General features: G+C 45.3%; 1 protein-coding gene across 2 annotated transcripts in view; it reads left to right on the top strand.

Annotated features, from left to right (window-relative positions):
* The first annotated feature begins 9,550 nt into the window (after positions 1-9,550).
* The window catches only part of SPATA13 (spermatogenesis associated 13), an 83,658-nt gene continuing 68,583 nt past the window's right edge, over positions 9,551-24,625 (top strand). The window contains exon 1 of one of the 2 annotated variants that reach the window (XM_047077821.1): positions 9,551-11,077. In XM_047077821.1, the coding sequence (XP_046933777.1) occupies positions 9,551-11,077 (1,527 nt within the window). Of the gene's footprint in view, positions 11,084-24,625 lie in introns of both variants that reach the window. The other variant, XM_047077812.1, reaches the window with a different exon arrangement.

Below are 24,625 nucleotides of genomic sequence, written 5' to 3'. Positions count from 1 at the left end.
TCGTCAGCAGCAGCAAGAAGTTTTCTTTATGTTCCAGAACAATGTCTGACGTCCCCAGCATCACGTCCTCATGCCCCGGCGGTATGAATGACGTCTCCCAAGGATGGACTCACCAGAATAGCCTCCTCCTCGAACAGAGTGGCCACAGATCAGCTCCTGCCCGGCCGGGGCTGTGCCGTCCCACGGGCAGAGGTGTGACGTAGGGGGCCTGTGTTCAGGAACAGTCGTCCGCTAACCACTGGCTTTGTTCCTCGGTGGCGTCATCCACGTTGCTGCCCAGCATGTCTCCCGGAGGAGGATGTCCGCCAGGAGGCGTGAAGGGCTTCCAGGGACAATATCCAAATGTCAGTTCAATTAGAAGACAATTTAAATTAGACAATATAAGGCATTTTAGCAACTGCGTCAATATGGAAAACAATAGGAGACTATGGGATACCTGGCTGAACAGAGCAGGGAAAAAGTGTTTTCTGGACCTCTGTCCTCAGTGATGGCACAATGGGCTGCTGTGACGACCCCCAAGTTAAAACTTGTTTGGCTGCTGGGTAGAAACAGAGTTGAAAGTTGATCTGATTTCCCCCACGTGCGGTGTTATAAACTGTGGTTCTATGCTTAGAGACTCATTTTATGCAAAACACAAAAACAAAAACCTTGAGCAGAAAAAAAAAATTCAGGGAAAATACAATGCAAATATACACTCCTTAAATTTTTTTTTTTTTGAATGTTTATTTTTGAGAGAGAGAGCATGGGCATGTGCGTGCAAGTCCGGGAGGGGCAGAGAGGGAGGGAGACACAGCATCCGAAGCAGGCTCCAGGCTCCGAGCTGTCAGCACAGAGCCCCACGTGGGCCTCGAACCCACAAACACGAGATCATGACCTGAGCCGAAGCCGGATGCTGAACCGACTGAGCTCCCCAGGCGCCCCACAAATATGCACTCTCATAAAGTTATTGAGTGTATCTTACCAAGCACTATTTACACGCTGCATTGATCCTTGGAAGGGGTCTCTGCAGCCCGCACCCAGTGTTTTGGACTGTGAGTCTGATGACGCGTGGCCCCAGATTCTGCAAACCCGCCTCTAGCAAGTAGAAACATTGTTTTTGCTCCAGTGACCTTCAAAGTGCCTTCAAGATGAGGGCCATCCATCTGGAAAACTTTCTCTGCTCTGAACAGGAAGTGCAAGGGAGATACGGTTTCCATGGTGACATCAGTTTTGGCATTGGCTACACGCATTAGGTAGTCCTAACCATGAACTCTGGTGGTTACTGCCGATGGCAGACAGGGGACGAAGTACAGGGAGTCAAGACAAGCCATCTTCAGACCTTTAATTTGGCAGCGACTCTCCTGAAGTGTTCCGGGGCCTTTCAGCTCTGAGGTTTAACGTGGGAGCGGAGGGAGGGGAAGGAGAGGCTCGGAGGCTGGGACCCTGCTGGGTGCTGGAGTGAAGGGAAGCTTGCGTCAGCTGTCCCCCACATCCAGACCCACTCTAGCGTGTCTTGCTATCCCTGCCTGACCCCCAGTTTCAGAGATCAAAGGAAGGTTTTCCTCTCTTTGGTCTAAGGCCCGCCTTGGCAAATCCTCATTTTCTCTACCCCTTCCGCCCCACGGGGCTGACAGAGCAAGCACCTATCCCCACTGGGAAACCCCGTCTCACCCACAGGAATGTGGTTTAGCCTAGTAACCCAGATAAAGACAAGCCAAGACAATCACACGGCTTGTATGGAATTGACACCTTTCCCATAGACACAGCGGTTCAGTCTCATCCAGAGTTCCCTTTTCGAGTACACTTCCCATTTTTAAACACTTAAGTGATTGGATATTTAAACGAAGCCAGAGCTCTGGCTTTTTTGAGGCATCCTCCCCCAATTCTTCAACAGAAGAGACTCTAAGGATACCAGATCCACGGGTGAGGGACATTCTTCCTTTGACAGACGTGTACACACGGGGGTTGAGATGTCCGAGGGGACGTGAGAGCTTGAAGAGAGGGAGAGTATCTTATATTAAGGACTGTGAGGGTTTGGGGGTGGGAGGCAGATTCCTCCCTGGAACTAGAACCCACAGTTGAGTCTTAGATATATTTTGCTATGGAAATATTGTAACTTATGGTTAACCATTAACTATTATTAGTTAAGTATGGTTTGGGGGGCAGAGTCTGTAGGGAAACACATTGCCTATTGTACCGTTAGAGTAGAGCCTGTTCATATAATGCAGGGTGCTAGAATTTCCAGCTTCTGCTCAGAGGCTTGGTGTCAGCGAGGTTCTGGGAAAGATAGTGGAATGAATAATAGAAGGAAGAGACCTGGCAGGAAGAGAAAGACGGAGAATAAAATGGGCAAGTTCAGCATCTGAGAAAGACTTACTACCAGGGGGCTTTCTTTTTAGCAATCCCTAAGCTGTAACTTACTGGAAATACAGTTCCACGTAATGGCAATAAAGTAAAGCATTTATCGTTGTCAAATATTTAGAAATTAATATTTATCAGAAGGTCTTCGCTACATACCTGTGTCTTTTTTTATAGCCATCTTGGTTGACATGATAGAAGTTCGTGATTCGGGTACTCAGATTACAATATAGCTAGACCTGATTTAGGCTAATATGATAATATATGGTGTGAAATAGAGCATCTTATTCTCTACCCAAGTATGCATGCATTTAACTTTAATTCCCTGGATAAAGAGATTTATAAAGGCCTGCACCAGCTTAATATATATGCCAACTCACTTTTGTTTTACATTTAATAAATTAAAATAGTTTCATTGAACTAAGAGTAGGGAAAGTGTTCGAGTATGGGTTGTATCACATATTTCCAAGACATACTTTATGGAATAAATCTTTTATACTTAAAAAAGAAAGTATAATTTTACAGAAGAAAGTCACTTTCCTAATAATCACAGTTCCTTTGGACCCTCTTTGAACATTTTTTAATTCAAATTTTGCTGATTAGTATTGAGACAGATAGATGGAAGTATATGTTATCAATATATACATTTCAACAGTATTAGAAAACATTTTTTTTAATTTTTTAAAATCTTTATTTTTGAGAGAGAGACAGCGTGTGAGCGGGGGAGGGAGAGAGAGACAGAGTGGGAGACACAGAATCTGAAGCGGGCTCCAGGCTCCGAGCTGTCAGCACAGAGCCCGACATGGGGCTCGAACTCACGAACTGAGATCATGACCGGAGCCAAAGTCGGACGCTCAACCGACTGAGCCACCCAGGTGCCCCAAAGCATCTGATCTTTTTTTTAATGTTCATTTATTTTTGAGAGAGAAAGAGAGCACAAGCAGGGGAGGGGCAGAAAGAGAAGGAGATACAGAATCCAAAGCAGGCTCCAGGCTCTGAGCCTAGAGCCCGATGCAGGGCTCGAACTCACAAACCGTGAAATCATGACCTGAGCTGAAGTCAGATGACCGACTGGGCCACCCAGGAGCCCCAACATTAGAAAACATTTTAAGTGTGTTATGAAATGTTTATACAATTCTTAATTGTCCTACGAACTCAGATACATATTTTGTGTAATGTGAGCGTTCAAATGAGTAAACTTTGGGTAAATTTGATTACCTACTGAAATGAAGTACCTGTATTGATAGTTAAAAAGTGATCAGTTGGGTAACTATTAACATGTCAGTACTTACTGTATACAGTGTATTAAATTTTCCTTTTCACTGAATGTATAAAAAACATCCACAAAGTTAGATGTAACTATTAAGATAATGGAAGATAAACATTAAGTTGAGCTTTCTACCACTGGAAACTAGCTGCTAACAGTATTAGCATTTTAAAAATTGGCTTATCAGTACCCTCACAGTATGCAGAACACTCTGTGTTGTGATTGAAACTGATAAATTCCAACAGTTTCAGAGACACCATTCTGAAGCTAATTAATAGCACTTCTATGGTGTTCAGAACTTTCTCATAGTTCTTTTTCCTAATGGCATCATTTTAAGGCGCTGGCCGGGGAGGCTGCTAACGTTCTGCAGTGCAGAGGACAGCCCTCATGGCTAAGAGCTACCCGGCCCCGCATGTTATGTTAACACACCTAAGGTATTCAGTAACCCACTGAATGCTGAGAACACAGAGTTAAATAAGACCTCGTTTCTGACTTTTCAACCTTTTTAGGGTTTAGCAGAGAAGGGAGACTGAGAAACCAGAATTACAGAGCAGTATGGTAAATGCTGAGAAGGGCCAATGTATAAAACAGACCACAGAGGGGCGCCGGGGTGGCTCAGTCAGTTAAGTCTCCGACTTCCACTGAGGTCATGATCTAGCGGTTTGTGAGTTCGAGCCCCACGTCCAGTTCTGTGCTGACAGCTCAGAGCCTGGAGCCTGCTTCGGATTCTGTGTCTCCCTCTCTCTCTGCCCCTCCCATGCTCATGCTCTGTCTCCCTCTCAGTAATAAGTAAATGTTAAAAAAAAATTTTTTTTTTTAAATCACAGAAAAATGGCATCTGAATTGGACAGGAAGAAGAGCGTTTCTCGAGGGAAAGGTCGATTTGAATTAATGAAAGTTAATTAGGCAGAGCACATATTAATCAGGAAAAGAGAAACATCTCTAGGTGTTTCACACAAAGAGAACCTAAAATAGGATTATTCTTACACAGCCAAGAAACAAAAGAGGAGAAAGGAACTCAGGTGAACAAGAATGGCAGGAAAATGCTACTGACCCAGAGGCTGGAGGGATCAGGGGGGAGGTGGTTCTACTTGAGCGGGGCACTGGTGCCCCCTGGTGGGAGCTGGGACCTAGGAGGGAGGAGCTGGCCAGCAGAAGTTGGAGCAAAAGAGGAGACCAGCGGCTGCTGGAAATGCCCCTGCTGTAGCCCATGCAGAGAGAAATACCCTGGTGTCTACCTTCCTCCCACACACATCATCCCCACCCTTGGCCAACTTGGCCAGAAGCCCTTTGTCAGAGGAGCCTGGGAATTGTGCTTCCGTGTAATACAATGAGACAGAAATGGCTGGAGAAAATCAGAGCAAACAAGGAAATAACCCAAAGCACAGCAGCATGAGAAAGCCTCACTGTAAATAATTCAGCATGGCTAGAGTGAAAGGGATCGTGTGCTCGGCTGAGATCTGACATCTTCTCAAGGTTCAGAGGTGGCAGCTGGGGATACTAGATGAAGTGGCAGGACTCCGTTTGCAGTGTTTTGGGAAGGACGCCGGCCAGCTTGGAGGTGAGTCAGATGCGAAGGAAGGCAGGAGATTTTTCAGGAGGCTAATGCAGGTCCAAGTGGAAGGCACTGGCCTAAAAAGGCTGGAAATAAGGCTGCGGCAGCCACACTGAGCGTGGATTGTTGAGACTGGACTAGAATCTCTAAACTTGGTGACCGAGGAAGATCTGGAGGGAAAGGAAGTGCTGTAGGATCACCCCCAGGTATGGGCAGTGCTGGGCCCAGGCATGGCCACCATGAGGCAGTGCTGGGCCCGAACCTGGTCCCTCTGATTCCCGCTCCACTGTGCTTTCCATCCGTAGTGGCCTGACGAGGAGTATGTGTCTCAGAACCACTGGGTCCCAGGGTCCTCATCTTTACAGCTAGGTGTTAGATGTTCCCAAAGGCGATCTTCTACTGTGCTGTGATCGAAAGATTTAGACTTTCAGATTTCAATATATTTTCCTCCAGTGGCACGTTTTCTGTAATTTACATGAACACATTACAAGTTGTACGTACATTCAACCTGGTATATAGTTCTGGGTTTCAAATTCAAGTATTCTAAATTCACATTTAAAAATTATTGGTCATAGTTGTTTTCAGAGAATTCTCATTACGAGTGAAAGGAAATGTTCTATTCTAAAGTTCATACACCCCAGAATCCAGCTTGTAGACAATGGATTTCACAATATTCCCATCTAAAATTCTTCTTGTATTCTGTTCATAAATCGCTCTGGCAGAGCTCCCACAATTTGCAAGACTCACTACAAAACCAGTGATTGAATCACAACCCTTGTTAGTTAATAGAGGTCAAAGTATTAGTTCTAAATAATGCTACTTGGTATGTTTCTCGGAAATTCCAGGAAAAGCCTTTTTCCGTGATTTTCAGTTTCATTCCAAGCAGCACACAACAATCACATTGTTCAGCTGCATGAACGAAATAGTAAGTCACTGGTCTTTTAAAAAGCATGTTGCCCCAATCAGAAACTCGGCATTGTGTATATTTTACTAGATCTGTAACTTAAGGTTTAAGGAAATACTTAGACTTTTTCGTGTTGTAAAAATTTAAACATCTTCACATTGGAAAGATATGTGGGGATATGGCGAATTGTTACGTTGGCATAGACATTGACAGGGCGGGATAATAGATAACAATATTACGTCGAGATAAACTTAAATAATTTACATGTGGCACACCGTTCTTATTCTCAAAGAGTTCATAGAAGTCTTGTTCTGAAGTCAGCCATCAAAACCTATCATTATAAATATGTCTTGGTAAAGCAATTTGGTGAGATGCCCATAACCCACTGAGTAAGGGGGCATTAATTTTAGGAGCATCAGGAAGGGATTCCCAAAGATGATGACCCCTGTAGACAGTCTCAAAGTGTTAGACTTAAAGGGATGTGGTTTTTTCTAAACCTGTTTTCGCCTTAATTTCTACTACTTCATGACACTGAGCCATCCTTCCAATTATATTGTTCTACTTAATAGAACAATAGGGTGACCAGACATCCCAGTCTGCCAAGAACTTCCCCGGTTTCAGCCCTGAGAGTCCCATGTCCTGGAAAACACCTTATCCCTGGGCCAACTGGGCCAACTGGTCACCCGAGTTTATTTCCTCTCAGTCAGAATTTAGGTTCTTGGATCTTCCTTTTGCTCATGCCAAGTTCCCACCTAGAACCGGTTATCACCTTGTCACTGTTTTGAGTTTATCATGGGGCCTACACATATCCTTGTACCCAGCAGAGGTTCATGAATTAATTGGTTGGTTGATCTACTGTAGACATAAATGTTGGCACCTGCTCTTGGATAGATGGCACTGAAGCACAGGTTACTCAGATGACGGTACTCAAGATTCATGTGACAGCACTGAGCTTAAAACCTGGGCCTGCCCCCATTCCTGTCCTAGAACATTCCCAAACCGACGCAACATTAAAATCGAGCACTGCCTGCACCCCTGGAGACTCCAGGGGCAGCCTGACACATTTTCATCCTTCGTTATAAAAGGTCTCACAATGCCCTCAGGTTGTCTCCGTCCAGCCAGATTACAAGAGAAGGAGCATGTCTGCTCCTCTCCATCCAGTGCAAGTCGCAACAAGGCCGTTAGTGTTGTGTAATATGCCATCAGTCGGTGCCTGTGACTGGACTCGATGTTTGCATAAACTGTCTGCTTCGTTTCGAGATTGTGAGAAGCCGAAACAACCACAGTCCCCTGTCCCTCTCAGAATGGGTGAGGGTGGATGGGATACTCAGCGGGAGACTCATTTTGCAATTGTTTGTAGATTTCACATCCAGCCTCAACGCTAGGATGGTTCAAGTTTCTGCTTCTGGAATGGCTCATTCAAATGCAGCCCACAGCTCTTCAGGATCCCTAATTTCTCCATTAGAACATTAAACTGCAGAGGCATGTGGTAGTCCCATTAGGCTTCTGAGTAATGGAATTGAGTAAATGGACATCAGAAAGGCTCCGGGCTACATAAGCCTATGTAGCCTCCCTGGTCCCAGATGGAATCAGCCCTTGAACTGGGAATCTCCCTGGGAATCCCTCAGGGAGCTCCACGTAAGGGCAAATAAAAATGAGCCCATGAGAGAATTTACAGAGTAGAATCAGATGAGACCTCTTTGCATGAGGTCACATTTTTTTCTGCACTTGAGAGGACCAAGCTAAATTGGGACTTAACCTTAAGGTTTTGATGCAAATGTCTGCTCCTTTTCTTCTTCTGCCTTTAATATTGCCTTCAGAAGAGTGGCCTTGACTGGCATAAGGACTTCGGGGATTTGACTTGAGTTGGGGTTATGTCACGAGGCACTGAACTTGGTGTCAGACACCAAGATATGGGTTCCTATCCCAGCACTGCCTCTCTCTTTCTTCATTAGTTGAAAGTAGCGGAGAGGAGCATAGGCTTCGGAAGAGGCAGCTGCAGGAACCCCCAGCAGCCCCTGCCCAAGTGTGCATTTGGTTATCTGTAAAATGGAAATTATCCTGTTCATCTTACAGGTTAATAGGAGTACCCAGTGGCAGGTCGTTTCAAAAGCCCTTAGCACAGGGGCCTGACATGTAGTAAACGCTTAGCGAGTGGTGGTCTTTTATGGCGAACATCGCAATCTTTCCTACACGTCTTCACTGGCTAATCACTAATTGAGAAGGGGGTGGCTGTGACATTTAAGCTGGCCCACCAAGGCTGAGCAGGCCGTGGCCTAATGGGCAGAGAGGAAGGAGAGCAACACGTTCATTGGGGGAGACAGCATGGACTGCAGGTGTGTGGTGGCCTTAATTAAGGGCATGGGGAAAGAAAGCCGAAGGTGCAACGTTGGTTTACTTTGAAGTTTTGTGTCTGACTTTCTAATATTTAAGTAATATCCTTATCTCCCTCCATCCCCCAGCCAGTAAGAATCCTGTTGACAGAGGCCCTTCACTAATGCTGTTCCCTTTACAAAGCCCGACCTCATACATGCAGCCTCAGCTTGTCCCTTCTGCTTGTGTGTCTCTGTAGCACTTTGGGTATTTTTGTAGACAAGTGGGCAGCTGACAGCATCTTGGTCTTTGCTGCTGGTTCTTGCAGCCAGTCTGCCTATCAGCTGCGTGAAATTTAACACGGGTTGGGATTTTACTGTAACACGTTTTGAAATAGTTGTTGGTGGGTTTTTTTATTCAATAATTAAGAATTTCTTCCATTTCAAATAAAGACAAGGCCCAGTGTGGAATAACGCCTTGGCCTTGGCATTCCAGCAGTTTTTCAAAAGTTTTAAACAAGTTTCAATGGATTCAAGGATTTACCTTTGCACTGAATGCACAACCCATAATTATCTTTTTTTTTTTTTTTTAAGGAATGTATGTTTGCATTCTGCCTTTTAATTCATTGTGAAATCAATTAGGAAGGGTAAAACTTTAACTTAATTTAAAAGTTTTAAAAAAAATTTTTAGAACGTTTTATTTTGAGAGGTGGGGGAGGGGCAGAGAGAGAGGGAGAGAGAATCCCAAGCTGGCTCCACGCTGCCAGCAGGGGGCCGATGCCGGACTCGAACTCCTCAATCCTGAGATCATGACCTGAGCCAGAGTTGGACACTTGACCAACGGAGCCAGCCGGGGGCCCCTAATTTAAGACAGTTTTGATCTGATCAACCCTGTCATGAGGCACGCTTCTTTTATCCCGGCAATTATTAGCCAAAATGAGAAGCCGCTGTTCGTAGAGGTTCTTCCGTGGGAGGAAAATGACTAAATCCGGCTTTGTTTTCCGCTCCAGGCTGCGGCCACAACTGAGGAGCCTGATGTGCACAGCAGGTGCGAAAGCCCGGCCGGCAGCAGCAGCCTCGGAGATGAAGGTCTGCGCCTGGGGCCTGTGGACACAGATGTGCATGTGGGTTTGAACCCCGCTGCCCTGTGGCCACGGGCTCGCCGCCCCGAGAACATGACAACAGCCCGGAACGGCCATGGCCGACTCGCCGCGATCCCCTGTTCCGTCTCTGATTCCAAAGACCCCAAAATGGTGACCCACCCAGCGTGTCGGAATGGAGGCTGCGGCAGCAACCCCTGCGGGGACGCGGACGGCGCCGCGGAGGCCAGACTCAGCCCCGCCAGGCTCATCCGCCTCTTCTCCGTGAGCAGGAAGAGGGCCAGCGCCAACCCGGAAAGGCCCCGCTCCATGGTCCTGATGGGAAATTCCTCCACCTGGAACGCCCTTGCCTCCTTCCGGAAAATGGGGTCTTTTAAGAAACTGAAGTCCTCCGTCCTTCAGGGAATTCAGAACCGAGAGGGGTCAGATGCGGCAAAGGAAGACGCCCCGGAACGCGACCCGGGGAAACCCATCCCGAACGGTGCCGCCGCCGGAACGCCCACCGGCAGGTGCCCCTCCTCGGGGCCGGCGAGCGACCCCGCCGCCAAGGCGGCTCCCGGGGCCGCGTCGGACTGCTCCGACCCCGAGGAGGCCGACGACGCCTTCCAGAGGAGCACCCACCGGTCCCGCAGCATCCGCCGCGCCTACGGCCTGGGCCGCATCAGCTTCCTGGATGGCGAGAAGCATCAGGGGTCCCAGAACCACGTCGGGCCCCTGGCCCCCGTCTCCCAGGAGCCCGCGCTGTGTGAGATTCTAGTGAAAGACTCTGAGAACAACAGCATCGTCTACCGGAAAAGCAAGAGCACCGACAACTTGAACTTTCTGAAGAAGAGCTCCTTCAAACGGAAGTCCACCTCGAATCTCATGGACCTCAAGGGGGCGCCCGAAAAGCCCGCGCCCCGGAGGACGCTGAGCAGTTCGTCCGCCGACTCGGAAAAGTTCGGTGGGGCCGAGAGGAGGACGAAACGCTGGAAGAGCCCGCTGCGGGCCAGGGACTTCGACAGAGTCCTGAGGTTTGTGAGCAGCGCCGCGGACGCGGCCTGGCGGAGAGAGAGCCCCCGGAGCGGGGCGCCCCCGCCGGGCGAGGCAAGCCAGAGGCTGCAGGTGCACAGCAGGCTGCACGACGCCTACTCCCGCCGCGTGTCCACCAGCGCCGAGCGCGAGTGGAGGAGGTGCGCAGGCGCAGGCGCAGGCGCGGACGCGGCCGCGTGTCCCCTCGAAGCCGCAGGCTCCCGGGCGGCGGCGAGCGCGGGTCCTGGCGCCGGCAGCGCCTCGGCGAGTCCGGCTGCCGAGGACCCGGGCGGACGCCAGGCTGGCAGCCGGTTTACCTTCGAGCCGGAGCAGCCGCTCACCCCCCAAAGGCCAACCACGCCCAAGCCCCCCAGCCCTCAGAGCCCGGGCGCAGGAAACGCCACGTGTCCCAGCAGTCTCAGCGCGCTGTCCCTGAGTTCAGTGGACAGTGAAGAGAGGGCAGAGGGGCCCGCGTCCTCCCAGGATTCGGCGCAAGCCACGTGTGACAAGGGCAGTGACGACAGCAGCGTCGGCAGCCACCCTCAGCTGAGCCCCCAGCTGGTGTCGGGTCCCGAAGAAAGGAGGGAGGAGGTAAGGGCCGGGCGGGGGCCCCTTGGAGGTGACCGGCTGCACACGGGGTACCTGTCACAGCGTCACCCTTCATGTCTCCCGGGGGTTGCCGGTGCGCTGGGGTGTTTTCCGCTGGCATTCACCCTCTTGCCTTCACCTGCCGTAGAAGCAGGCGGCCCCGTGCTAATTGCACTGCCATCAAATTCCTGCCAGGTTGCTGTTTACCAAGTTCACAATCATCTCCGCCTCTCTCGTAATAAATTGCCACCCAGTGCAATTCCTTGAGACGGCACCACACCATTCATTCAAAAGCAGATTGCATTGAGCACCAACCCCATCCTAGATTCGGGGGGGCGGAGGTGGGGGGTAGTTGATAGAGACCTCTGTCCACTCTATGCAGCTAGTAGGTGCTCTCAGAAATTTGATTTTTGCAACATTTTGTATTCCCATAGCTCTCTTCTCTGTGTTTTCAGTTGTCTCTGTATCCTTCCCAACAGAGTACATGTAAATGAGATTCTTCACGTTAAGACCCCGTTCGAAGTCTCTTTTATTTCCTAGGAATGAATTAGAAACGTGCAGTTTGATACCTGTCAACCTCGAAGTGATGATGGTTCAAAGAAATTTTTATGATGGTTACTTGACTTATTTTTAGAGAACGTAAGCATCTCATGAATTGAATCAACTAATAACTGTCAAGGCGACAGGAGCAGTGTTCTTTTCATAGCCTGTCAGGTATCCAGACAACTTTGCCTGACTCTGTAATTTTCACTTATTTATAAATGCATTCAGTACAGTACAGAGCTAAAGGATGAGGAAATGCATCCATGTGTGTATACTGCAAATTATTCTCCAAGTATATTTCTAGACTGTTTTATAGGCATAAATTGGTGCTTGCCATGGAAAATAATCCCCTGGCAACTGTTCCTTCCCACTGATCCTTGGAGAGGACCTCAGTTTTGTCTTAATGTCTGTAGATGAGGGATTACACAGCAGCTTTTGCAAACTTGGGAGCCAGGATAGCCTCTGGACCGTATGTTTTCACTTTTGCTTTTCAGAGAGTCTTCAGAAGTAGAAAGCCTATCGCAGGTCACTTTGGGGAGATCTCAATTAGCCTGAAGCATCCCCGAGGCAGCCAGGGGAGTGAGGCTTTGTAGATGTGAGTTTGTATGGAGACCTCAGGGCCAGTGTGTCTTTAGAGGTCTTAGATATTGACGGCCATTTGCTCATTTGCATATTTCCAAAGAAGCCTTGTGGAACAGTTGTAAGGACACCGGACTAGTTGCCAGCCTTTGAAGGAGCTCCAGTTCTGCTAGCTCTGCTGTACGTCATTGGCCAAAGCCTGAAGCGGGCTGGGCTTCCTTGACTCCTTTGATGGATGATAAGATGAAGTGTAATTCCTTCCACCACACATCCAACCTGTCCCACAGATGGTTTAGAGCCCCCCTTCATCGCTCCTGGAGGAGCCCAAACCCTCATCCCCTGCTCCAAAATAGAAGATTTGCATAGTTCTAGAGGCTTCTTTATGTGAAAGGTGGGGATTTTATTTTCTACTTAATGAAATTAGTGAAAATCATCATTAAAATATTTTCTTCCTGAGTGCATATTAAGTGAACATATGCATATTGTTTTCAGAATTATTTTGATCATTATATAGTTTACCCGTATATTTGCTAAATATAATTTAATTATACACAGTTAATAATTTAATAATACATATAATTTAATTTCTACCCACAAAGAAATTGTACCAAAGATACAAAGCAGGGCACAAGTTATCAAAAGTGCACATGTGTGGATAGATAATTCTATAAATTTGTCTCCAGGTGTTTATCACGTTAAAAAACTTTTTTTAATATTTATTTATTTTTGAGAGAGAGAGAGAGAGGGAGAGAGAGAGAGAGAGAGACAGAGGGAGACAGAGCACAAGTGGGGGAAGGGCAGAGAGAGAGGGAGACACAGAATCTGAAGCAGGCTCCCGACTCTGAGTCAGCACAGAGCCTGACATGGGGCTCGAACCCACAGACTGTGAGATTGTGACCTGAGCCAAAGTCACATCTTAACCGACTGAGCCACCCAGGTGCCCCAGATGTTTATCACTTTTTAAGTTGGATTTATTTTCTCAAACTTAAGCTTCCTCGTGTGTGTGTGTGTATATATGTTTTAATGTTTATTTTTGGGAGAGAGAGCACAAGCAAGGGTAGGGGCAGAGGGAGAGGGAGACACAGAATCCAAAGCAGGCTCCAGGCTTCGAGCTGTCAGCACAGAGCCTGATGCGGGGCTTGATCTCACAGACCACGAGATCATGACCTGAGCTGAAGTCAGACGCCCAACTGACTGAGCCACCCAGGCGCCCCTCAACCGTTGTAATTTAAAAGCACTTGTTGGCCATCTTGTATAACATTACACAAAATTAAATTTCAGTTTCAATGTACTTTAACATACAGTGGGTTATTTAATTCAGCGATAGTATGGTTCTACTTACGTGCTTAGAGCTAGTTGAAGCTGTGGTTAGTGTTGAATGTAATAGAGGTCGAGGGGCGCCTGGGTGGCTCAGTAGGTTAAGTGACCGACTTCGACTCGGGTCATGATCTTGCGATTTGTGGGTTTGAGCGCCCCCACCTCCCCCCGCCAGGGCTCTGTGCTGACAGCTTAGAGCCTGGAGCCTGTTTCAGATTCTGTGTCTCCCTCTCTCTCTGTCCCTCCCCCGTTCATGCTGTATCTTTCTCTCTCTTTCTCTCAACAATAAATAAACGTTAAAAAAATTTTCTTAAAGGTTGAAATCTGTATATTATATTTAAAATAAATATTATAATGCAGTTTGCAATAAGGGAGAATAGTTTAATGTAGAACCATTTACGTATAAAATGCCACTCTCAAAGTGACAAAATAATCTTTGGAAAACCATTAGCAGTTTCACGGGATTTTGTTACTGTGAAAAGGGTGGGAACATGTCCTGCTACTCACTATAGAGAAATCACCGCGTTAACTTTATACTTCTGCCACCTAGTGGTAAATTTCCTTGTAAGAATAACTTTGGAAGGATGCCCTAGAATTGTTACTTGGTCCGGAAATGCAGTTTAGCATGGATGCTTGTGGACAGTGCTACCTGTTCCCTGATAAATGTACAGGCACAGGAATTTAGAATGTTTTCGCTGGTTTTCCTACCAAGTCACAGGATAATTCCATCGCCTGAAATAGCGAATAGGAAAGGGACCCTGTCCTTAGTCATGCAGTATAGATTCAGAAGTGTGTGGTAGTGTTGAAATATGCCATAGATGAAGCTCTTTTAAATGATGAAAGTCTGTTGTAACTCCTCAATAGGGAGCTTTAGTCTTTTAGTAGATGTTTTTAATTTGGTGTGAATCCCGGCTCTGCTGTTCCAAAGAGAGCCACCAGTGGAGCAAACTGCTGAGCTTTCCCTTGGCCTCAGTCTCCCCAGCGTAGAATGTGGGACAGCTCCCTCTGCCTTGGATGTTTGTAGGAACCAGGGGCATTAGGTCTAGCAAGCACTTGGCCCAGTGTTGAACACTGGCTGTCACTGTGTGATGATTACTATCCACTTAGATGATGTTTCCATCCTAGATTGACCTGACTTCTTGAGACATGGGCCAGTTAAGGTCAGATTTTTCCAGAAATGGTTTTTGACATGCCACTGTGTTATAGTCTTAGGGAGGACTGTGAAGATGTTCAGTCAGTTAGTTTGATTGCACATTAATTTTTTTTTTTAAAGCATGAGAGTGTGGTTAGGTTTGGTTTAGTTTAGTTTAGTTTAGTTTAGTTAGGTTGCAGGATGACCTAACATTTACGTGTTCATTCAGTATTGCACAAAGCGAACTTGCTGAGCACCCACCAGGCGTAAGACACTCAGATATAGCTCTGTAAGGATGTCGAGGACATTATAAATGAGCTAAGATGTATGTAAATCATATTGGAACTATGTAGATTAAATCCCATGAAAGAGGCAAAAACCATTTGCTCTGGGATTTCAGAAGAGTTGTAGTTTTTACGCATGTATCAAATCAAGGAATGCTGAATAAGGGTGACTGAATCTCATTTGAAGAAAGTGCAGTGTCTATACATATAGTTTCATTGGTCAGATGGGTAGGGCTTTTATGTGATTTGAGAGAACAGGAAGGAACATAATTCTGTTTAGTGTAGGAGAAGGATCAAGTTAAAGTGAAATCATTAAGCCTGGGTCATGGACACTTTTGAATTTAGGGTAAAGAATCTATACATTCCTCGGTAAGCACCACAGAGTCAAGGATATTTTTGAATAGAGAAGAGCCAAGCAGAACTGTGTTTTGAGGAAGTTAATCCACCATCGGTAAAGAAGAGAATTGGAAAGAAAAGTGACCAGGGAGAAAGCTAGCAGGAATTTATTGCCAAAGAGAGCTCAGAGGTAATAAGGCTCTAAAAATGTGGAGATGGAAATAGAATATATAAGGAAGGAAGAGGAGTGAATGAAACAACGCATTATAAAGACTAATGTACCTTGTCATTCAGTATTTACCTACCTGCTTTGTATGCCAAACATAGAGAAAAGAAAGAGTTAAAGAGAATAGCTATTCTTGTTCTGATAGATTCATATTCTAATTGATAGACTGGAATGGATACAGATATTATTGGAATGGATACAGATATTATGATGTAGTGTGACGTTTCCAGTGAGGAACATACAAAGTGCCATGAAAGCACCAAAGACAGAATTATTAACTCTGGATAAAGAGTTGTATAACTGGAGGAAGACAGTTGAGTGGGGTCTTGAAAGAAGATGCAGGGGGCAGCACTTGAGGGGCTGCAGGGTCTTTAGGCCAAGTGGAAGAGTGTGCGGGAGGGACAGGTACTATAGACATAGGGAGAAAGTCAGCCAGAGGAGTTATCTAAGCCTTCTTTTCCTCCCCTGTAAACTGGGGGTGGCGAGGGTACCTGCCTGTCACCTGGGGTTGTTGTGAAGATAAAATGAGGTGATGCAGGTAGAGAACTCCACACTGAGCTTTGCATATAGTAAGTGTCCCCAAAGATGATAATCTGTGGTGCGAAGGGAACTGCACGTTCTCTTTGTACAGGGTGGTTGGTTAACTTTTGTACAGGGTGGTTGGTTGGGTGGAGAAGTGGGAGATAAGATTGTAAAAATAGGTCTTACGAAGTTAGGAAAGCCCTTGCTTGGAGTTTGGACTTTACCCTGCAAGCAGTAGAAAGCCACAGAGGTGTTTACCAGGAACCACAGAAGGGGACGAGCTCCGTAGAGAGGATTGGTATGGGGGCAGTCCTGGGACAGAACAGTCCTCAGTAGTCTAGTCCAGAGGAGATGAGATCTGTGCTAAAACCATGGTAAGGGAGAGGAGAGTTTGCATTTCAAAATGATCTCACAGTTTATTTATTAAAAGATAACTTTTTTAGCGTTTTATTTATTTTTGACAGAGAGAGAGAGAGAGAGCGAGCATGAGTGGGGGAGGGGCAGAGAGAGAGGGAGACACAGAATCGGAAGCAGGCTCCAGGCTCTGAGCTGCCAGCAAAGAGCCCGACGCGGGGCTTGAACCCACAAACCACAAGATCATGACCTGAGCCGAAGTCAGACGCTTAACCGACTGAGCCACCCAGGCACCCCTCACAGTTTATATTTTTAACCAGCATTTGAATGTTTTGGGGGAGAGCGAAGTCAAAGGTGATGAGTGATTCAGAGGATGCTTTTGTGTTGGAATCAGTAGTCAAGCCATGAAAACAAAAAACCAGAGCTGAATTTAGGTTATTATCCTAGCCCTTCCACAAACATTCTGGCTCCTGGTGGAAAATCCCTTTCCTTTTCTAAGCCTCCGTTTACTCAAACACTCCAGTGTTTTAGGATTTTATCATTTTCTTCCTCAGGGATTTGTAGCTTCAAAATTGTTGGAAGCCATCATACAATCCGATCTTCTACAGTTAAAGCGATTGAGCGCCTGACCGGGGGATTTTGTAGTATACACGTTGTTACCACGTGGGGTTTTAGCTTGCCCACCACCCACTGGGGTGGCCCCCACCCCAGAAGCACTACTTGCGTTTTTGTTCCTGCCTCAGAAAAAGGAGGGTATTTTGTGGCACCACAAGGTACAGTGTCACTAAAGTAAAACTTCCTTCCGACTTACAGTACTGGAATAATCCAGTAAGTGAGCAGGGGCTAATGTCCGGCCTGGTTGCAATGTGCATTACAAATTGTGGGGTTTGATGATGATGATGATGATGATGGGTACTTAACGCATAATGAGAGCGGCAAAGTTCTGTTTTTCATGTGACTTATTCAGAGATACAGATACCTCACATCATTTTGACTCTTTGCAAATTTCTCAGGCATGACTGGGTTACTCACACAGCTAGTTGAGAGATTTAAACAATTCTTCTGGAGATTAGGAGTTATCCACAGCTATGTCACAGAACCATCCCTAGAATCAGAAAGATGAGGTCGCACATATAGAAGTGAATGTAATGACCCTAGAAAGTCTGCCCAAGGCTTTTTAGGAGTTTTATTGAGGTATAATTTACATAACATGAAACTCCCCAATTGTGAGTATACAGCTTAGTGATTTTTAGGAAATTGATAGAGTTGTGCAGGCCCCGCCACAGTCAAGTTATAGAACCTTTCCATCCCCCCAGAAAGGTCCCCCATGCCCTCTGCTGTCATTTCCTGCTCCCAGTAAAGACTTAGGCAACTACTGATCTGCACTCTTGTCTCGATATTTTTTTTAAGTGAGCAGTTCAGTGGTTTGTCGTAAATTTGTTGGAGTCGTGCATCGCATCACCACTGTAGTTTTAGAACATTTCCATCACCCCTGAAGGAGACTTGGCTACTTTCACCCAGTATATTGCTTTCAAAGCTCATTCACGTCGCAGCACACATCAGCACTTCATTTCTCTTCTAAGGCTGACTGATAATCGGTTGTGTGGATAATCCCACACTTTGTTCATCCGCTCACCAGTTGTTAGACGTTTGAGTTCTTGCCACTTTGGGGCTGCTATGAATACTTGTGCGCAACTTGTATGGACATATTTTCCCATCCTCTTGGGTAGATAGGTAGGAGGTGAGTTTCTGGGTTGTTCGGTGCTTCTGTGTTTAACCATTTCAGGAACTGCCACGTTGTTTTCTAAAACAGTTGTCCCGTTGTAGATTCCCACCGGCAATGTGTCAGGTTCCAGTTTCTCTATGTCCTTGCCAGTACTTGGTTGGTATCCTCAGTAGTTTGCATTCTAGCCCTTTACGTGGGTATGTAGTGATATCTGACTTTGATTTTAGTTAGTGTTTCCCTAGTGACTAATGCATCGGTAATGACGAGCATCTTCTTTATTAGCCATTCATTTATCTTACTTGGTGAAGTGTCTTTTCAGATCTTTTGCTCGTAAGTTCACTGCAGTTTTGGTTTCATTGAGCAGTAAGATTTCTTCATATATTCTGGATACAAGTTTTTTACCAGATACATGACTTGCAAATGTTTGCTCACCATCCCTGGGTTGTCTTTTCTTTTCTTTTCTTTTTTTCAAGTTGTTAAAATATTTATTTACTTTGAGAGAGAGAGAGAGAGAGAAACAGAGTGTGAGCAGGGGAGGGGCAGAGAGAGAGGGAGACACAGAATCTGAAGCAGGCTCCAGGATCTGAGCCGTCAGCACAGAGCCCGATGTGGGGATTGAACCCACGAACTGCAAGATCGTGACCTGAGCCAAAGTCGGACTCTTAACAGACTGAGCCACCCAGGCGCCCCTGCCTCTTATTTTCTTGATTATGTCCTTTGAAGAGCAAAAATGTCTATATTGACGGAAATCACAAAGATTTTCTCCTGTCTTCTGGAAGTGTTACAGTTTTAGCTTTTACATTTACATCTATGCTCTGTGTTTTTTTTTTTTTATTTCGTTTTTGATTATAATTCCAGTATAGTTAACATACAGTGTTATATTAGTTCCAGGTGCACAATAAAGTGACTCAGAAATTCTGTACATTTCTCAGTGTTCTTAACCCCCTGTTTCCCCCATCCCCATACCCACTTCCCCTCTGGTAACCATTTGTTCTCTTTAGTTGAGAATCTGTTTCTTGGTTTGCCCCTCTCTCTCTCTCTTTTTCCTTTTGTTCATTTGTTTTGTTTCTTAAATGGCAAATGGTCCATTTTTAGTTAATTTTTGTGTACAATGTGAGGTAAAGGCCTAGGTTCATTTTTTTTTTTTTTGTCATGTGGACACTGAGTTATCCCACCTCCATTCATATCCCACCTTCAACAATTTGTTGAACGGTCCACAGTTTTCACGTTACAGAGAATATAAGTTTCCATACTCCACTGGGTTCTCAGTTTTCTCTGACATAGATGCTCTAGAACTTGAATCACGGAAATTGCAATTAAAATTGGAAAGATGATTTGAAAATATGATATTTTTTGTGCTTATTTATTTACTTTTTATTTTATTTTTTTTTTTTAGAGAGAGGGAGAGAGGACACAAGCTGGGGGAGAAGGGCAGGGGGACAGAGAGAATCTTAAGCAGGCTCCACGCTCAATGTGGAGCCCAATGCGGGGCTCGGTCCCATAACCCTGGGATCATGACCTGAGCTGAAATCAAGAGTTGGATGCTCAATGGACTGAGCCACCCAGGCGGCCCCTATTTGTGCTTTTAAAAATATTTTTCTAGTGAAGTTAACATTTCGTTATGAGGACACCTGCTATACCGTATTCCCTAAGTGGGCAACCCTGGGGTGGGTATTTGTTCAGCATCACCCCGTGGGATGTCGTAAAGGGAATCGGTGTGCTTTCTGTTAGTCAACCTTGTGCTAGTTTGTGTGTAGTTTCTCCTAAGGTGTTTTGTGTTGGTTTATTTTCCTTTTTGCAGAAGAACGAAAGAGAAAAAGAGCTCTTGCAGAAATATTATGAAATCATAAAATACAGGTCATGAGCCTAAATGTGAAGGTAGCCTTTTAACAATTAAGTCATCATTTTCTTTTTATTTTTAAAAAAAATTTTTTTTTTCAACGTTTATTTATTTGTGGGACAGAGAGAGACAGAGGATGAACGGGGGAGGGGCAGAGAGAGAGGGAGACACAGAATCGGAAACAGGCTCCAGGCCCTGAGCCATCAGCCCAGAGCCCGATGCGGGGCTTGAACTCACGGACCGCGAGATCGTGACCTGGCTGAAGTCGGACGCTCAACCGACTGCGCCACCCAGGCGCCCCATCATTTTCTTTTTAAAAAGAAGTTTCCACTTGCTCTAAAACAGATTTATGTTCATCATTACATAAACAGGGGTATATCTTTTGCAGTGAAGGTTTCAAAGTATTTCTGAATGGGTGCTCAGTGTTTGACAGGCTACTGAACTTTATATATTTAAGAAGCTACTTCTAAAATTATTTCTAGGGGCGCCTGGGTGGCGCAGTTGGTTAAGCGTCCGACTTCAGCCAGGTCACGATCTCGCGGTCCATGAGTTCGAGCCCCGCGTCAGGCTCTGGGCTGATGGCTCAGAGCCTGGAGCCTGTTTCCGATTCTGTGTCTCCCTCTCTCTCTGCCCCTCCCCCGTTCATGCTCTGTTTCTCTCTGTCCCCCAAAAAATAAATAAACGTTGAAAAAAAAATTTTTTTTTTAAAATAAAAAAATAAAAAAATAAATAAAATTATTTCTAAAAATGGAGAATCTAAAGAACAGTCTATACACATAATCATGTCATTCTTGAACTTTAAAGTGGCTTGTTTCTAGAACAGTTTTTGTTTGGTGAAATGTCATCAAGTAGGATTTTCCCATTAGAAACAAGGGGGTAATGGGCACCTGGCTGGTTCATTCGATAGAGCATGCAACTCTTTGTGCCCCATATTGGGTTTAGAACTTAGCTTAAAAAAAGATTGCTTTAAAAATGAAAAAACAAGGGAGGAAGAAGGAGACAGAATTACATCCCTATATATACTGAGCAGGAGTCTAGTTTTTATACAATTACCATAATAACCATATGTAGTCAGGTATTATAGTAATGTATCATATTCATAATTGTACCATATTAATGCTATTCCTGTTAAACTTCCTAAACAAATGAAATACTTAAATGATATGAAACGGTATTATAGTGTATCTGTTAAGGTTTTACTATTTACTTTTATTTGGTGCCTCGTTTTAATCTGTGCATAACTAATGCATAATAAGACCTTAATAAAGCTATAAAATACAGAAAAGGAGTGTCAGTATTTTGGGGGGGAAATTTTAGCTTGATGATTATGATGCCAGTATATCTTTTTCTCCTGGTTCATTTTCCTCATCTTAACTTCCCTGTAATAATTAAGATCAAAGAGCATCCAAGGTTGGGAATCACTTTTCCACATGTTCATGTGACACACAGTTGCCATGGCAACTGGAAGGAATACCATAGATTTAATTGGCAGAACGCCTAACGGCATATTGCCACGTGTTGCTGTATAAACTAAATGTTACCTGTGTTTCTCCCACCACTCACAGTCCAGGAACAAATGACCATTGGGAACCTTGCCTTCATTTAGAATAATAGCAGTAAAGCTGGGGAGGGGGTGGGGACGCTCGGATAAGTTGCAGAGGAAAGAACACCCCAGATGGTAAATTCCTAGGAAACCAGCACTGATGCGGTTGCCAGCCACCAATGCCAGCATTTCTGAGTGGTGGAGGAACTCTGGGATAAAAAATAGGTGGGCTTTGTAGTCGGGCTAAGTTCAAATCCTGGTTTCCCTACTAACCAGCTGTATCCTTGACCTACATAAGCCTCAGTTTCCTTAAAAATGGAGTCAATAGTACTTACCGGGATTAAATGAAATAGTGCTTAGGAGACACCACAATGCCTGGAACACATTAAACTCAATAAAGCTGGCTTTATCATAATCACAATCTTTGTTATCATTAAGATTGGTGCTTTTGGTCAGATACTTCAACACAGACCAGTTAAACTTTGCAAATTACTTCTGATTGTCTAACTGGAGTTTCTCAAAGTTTGGAATGAAGATACAAGCTAACAGTACAGATCCTTGAGGCCACCTGGAGCTACTGAATTCGAATCACTGGAGTCCAGATCCGGTAATCAGGACTTTTAACATGCTACCCGGGGGAATTATTTTTGCCCCACTGAAGTTTGAGACCTGCTGTCCAGGCCGAGGCTCTAGTATTAAGTTTGTGAGCTCCTCTAGGTTTTAAGTGTCCTGTTTTTTAGGTTTGGGCTTTTCTCTTCGCAGATGCACCCCAGTTAACTCTTGCTTTAGGTAAGAGTTGTTCCTGAAAAAGTTAAAAGGTAGCCTACAATCCTATTTCTCTCATTGAACTGTATTAATCAGTTGGATGTGAATTTATATTACCAAATGGATATGAATTCATACAGAATACAAACATTTCCTTTTGGCAAAAGAGTGAAATTAAAACTTTTTAATCAAGAAATGGTGGTATAAAGAATTTGCTCTGATGCGTGTTGAGAAGGTGCTCCCGGCTGGCTCCGTCGATGGGGCATGCAACTCTTGATCTTAAGGTTGTGAGTTTGAGCCCCACGTTGGGTGTAGAGATTACTTAAAAAAAAAAAAAAAAAAAAATTTTTTTTAACGTTTATTTATTTTTGAGACAGAGAGAGACAGAGCATGAACGGGGGAGGGGCAGAGAGAGAGGGAGACACAGAATCGGAAGCAGGCTCCAGGCTCTGAGCCATCAGCCCAGAGCCCGACGCAGGGCTCGAACTCACGGACCGTGAGATCGTGACCTGAGCTGAAGTCAGACGCTTAACCAACTGAGCCACCCAGGCGCCCCCGCAAAAAAACAATTTTAAGAATCTAAAAAAAAAGGGGCGCCTGGGTGGCGCAGTCGGTTAAGCGTCCGACTTCAGCCAGGTCACGATCTCGCGGTGCGTGAGTTCGAGCCCCGCGTCAGGCTCTGGGCTGATGGCTCAGAGCCTGGAGCCTGCTTCAGATTCTGTGTCTCCCTCTCTCTCTGCCCCTCCCCCGTTCATGCTCTGTCTCTCTCTGTCCCAAAAATAAATAAACGTTGAAAAAAAAAAAATTAAAAAAAAAAATGTGTTGAGCAATTGCTCCACCCACTGCTGGAAACCGGAATTTTACCAACTCATTTGGAAGTCTAAAAATGTAATTGTCTCTTGGGGCACCTGGCTGGCCCAGTCAAGTTAAGTGTCCAACTTTGGCCCACATCATGATCTCATGGTTTGTGAGTGTGAGCCCTGAGTTGGGCTCTGTGCTGACAGCTCAGAGCCTGGAGCCTGCTTTGGATTCTGTGTCTCCTTCTCTCTCTGCCTGCCTCTCTCTCTCTCTCTCTCTCTCTCTCTCTCTGAAAAAAAAATGTAATTGTCTCTTAAAAATAAAACTATCAGTAAAAAAATAGATTAGAAATACAAGTATCAGTAGTAACCTCTTGCATTTATATAACAGTTTTAAAGCTAATAAGTCACATAACATTGTTGCATTTGGTTTTCATAGCCACCCTGCGAAGTAGGCCAGCATTTTTGTATTTGCCTTAAGAGATGGGTAAACTGAGGCTTAGAAAGGTAGTAAGACCCTTCTGCCAGAGTCACACAGCCGCTGAGTGGCAGCTGGGCCTAGAACCAGGTCTCAGAATGGGGAGGAAAGCCCAAAAAACACCATCTGCTTGGCAGCTGGCACATAGAATTAAATTCTAGCCATTTGCTAGTTTCCAGATCTTTGGTGGAATCTCATCATGTCTCTTATTTGTAAAACAGAAGCCTGTAAGTATCTACTGCGTAGGTTGTTTTAATTAAATGAGATGGGATTCGTAAAGGCCCTGTTTCCAACACTGGTATATTTGATACATTTCCATTCCATTTTCTCTTTTGACTCCATGATTGGCCTTCTTCCCACTGAGCGTGGGCCAGTTCCTGCCACAGTTAGTCTTGCCCAAGTCAGAGCCTTTCCTCTTCGTTTTCTTCTAGGTGAGGTTTTTTTGGCTACTGAGGATGGGCTCAGCAGCTCAACTTAGCTTCCGGCAGCTTCTTTTGGTAGTTGACTTGACACAGGGTTGAAGCACGCCACCTTGAACAGTGGACAGTGGTGCGACCCTAGGTCTGTGTACTGCCATTTCTTGTAGGTCAGCCCCACAGGTGGGGAGACAGGAGGCCTGGAGCCTTAAATGCAGTTTGTGACTGAGGTCAGGTATTCCAGCCCCGTTCTCCAATGTGTAATATACATTTTTACACATTTGCTTATAACAAACTTCTGTTGTATACTTGGTGTTATATTTTTACTCCTTTTGTGTTATAAATTATTCATCTATAATTCTCCCGCTGCCAAGTTTTGAATTAAACATTTTCAAGATGTTTTGTTTGCACCAGGACACGTTCTCAGATCCCTCAGTAGAAATAAAGAGAAATGCCGCTGGTGCTATCTGTAGGTCTCGCCTTACCTTTGCGACTGTCCCTGTACAGACAGGCCAGGCACTCACAGCAGAAGCGTTCTTGGTGAACAACACATCCAATTTAGGGTCAGTGTTTTCTTGATTAGGTTCATTGGCTGGACCCTTGCAAGTTTACTCATTTATTTGTTTTTAAAGTTTATTTATTTTGAGAGACACAGAGAGAGCGCAAGCCGGGCCTGATGCGGGGCTCGAACTA

This window comes from Lynx rufus, unplaced genomic scaffold (assembly GCF_022079265.1).
Source record: "Lynx rufus isolate CCGP_SWC_20201006 ecotype Redwood Valley unplaced genomic scaffold, mLynRuf1.p SCAF_1, whole genome shotgun sequence".
NCBI lineage: Eukaryota > Metazoa > Chordata > Mammalia > Carnivora > Felidae > Lynx > Lynx rufus.
Note: the sequence above shows the minus strand (reverse complement) of the source record. Positions and strands in the feature narration are given on the sequence as shown.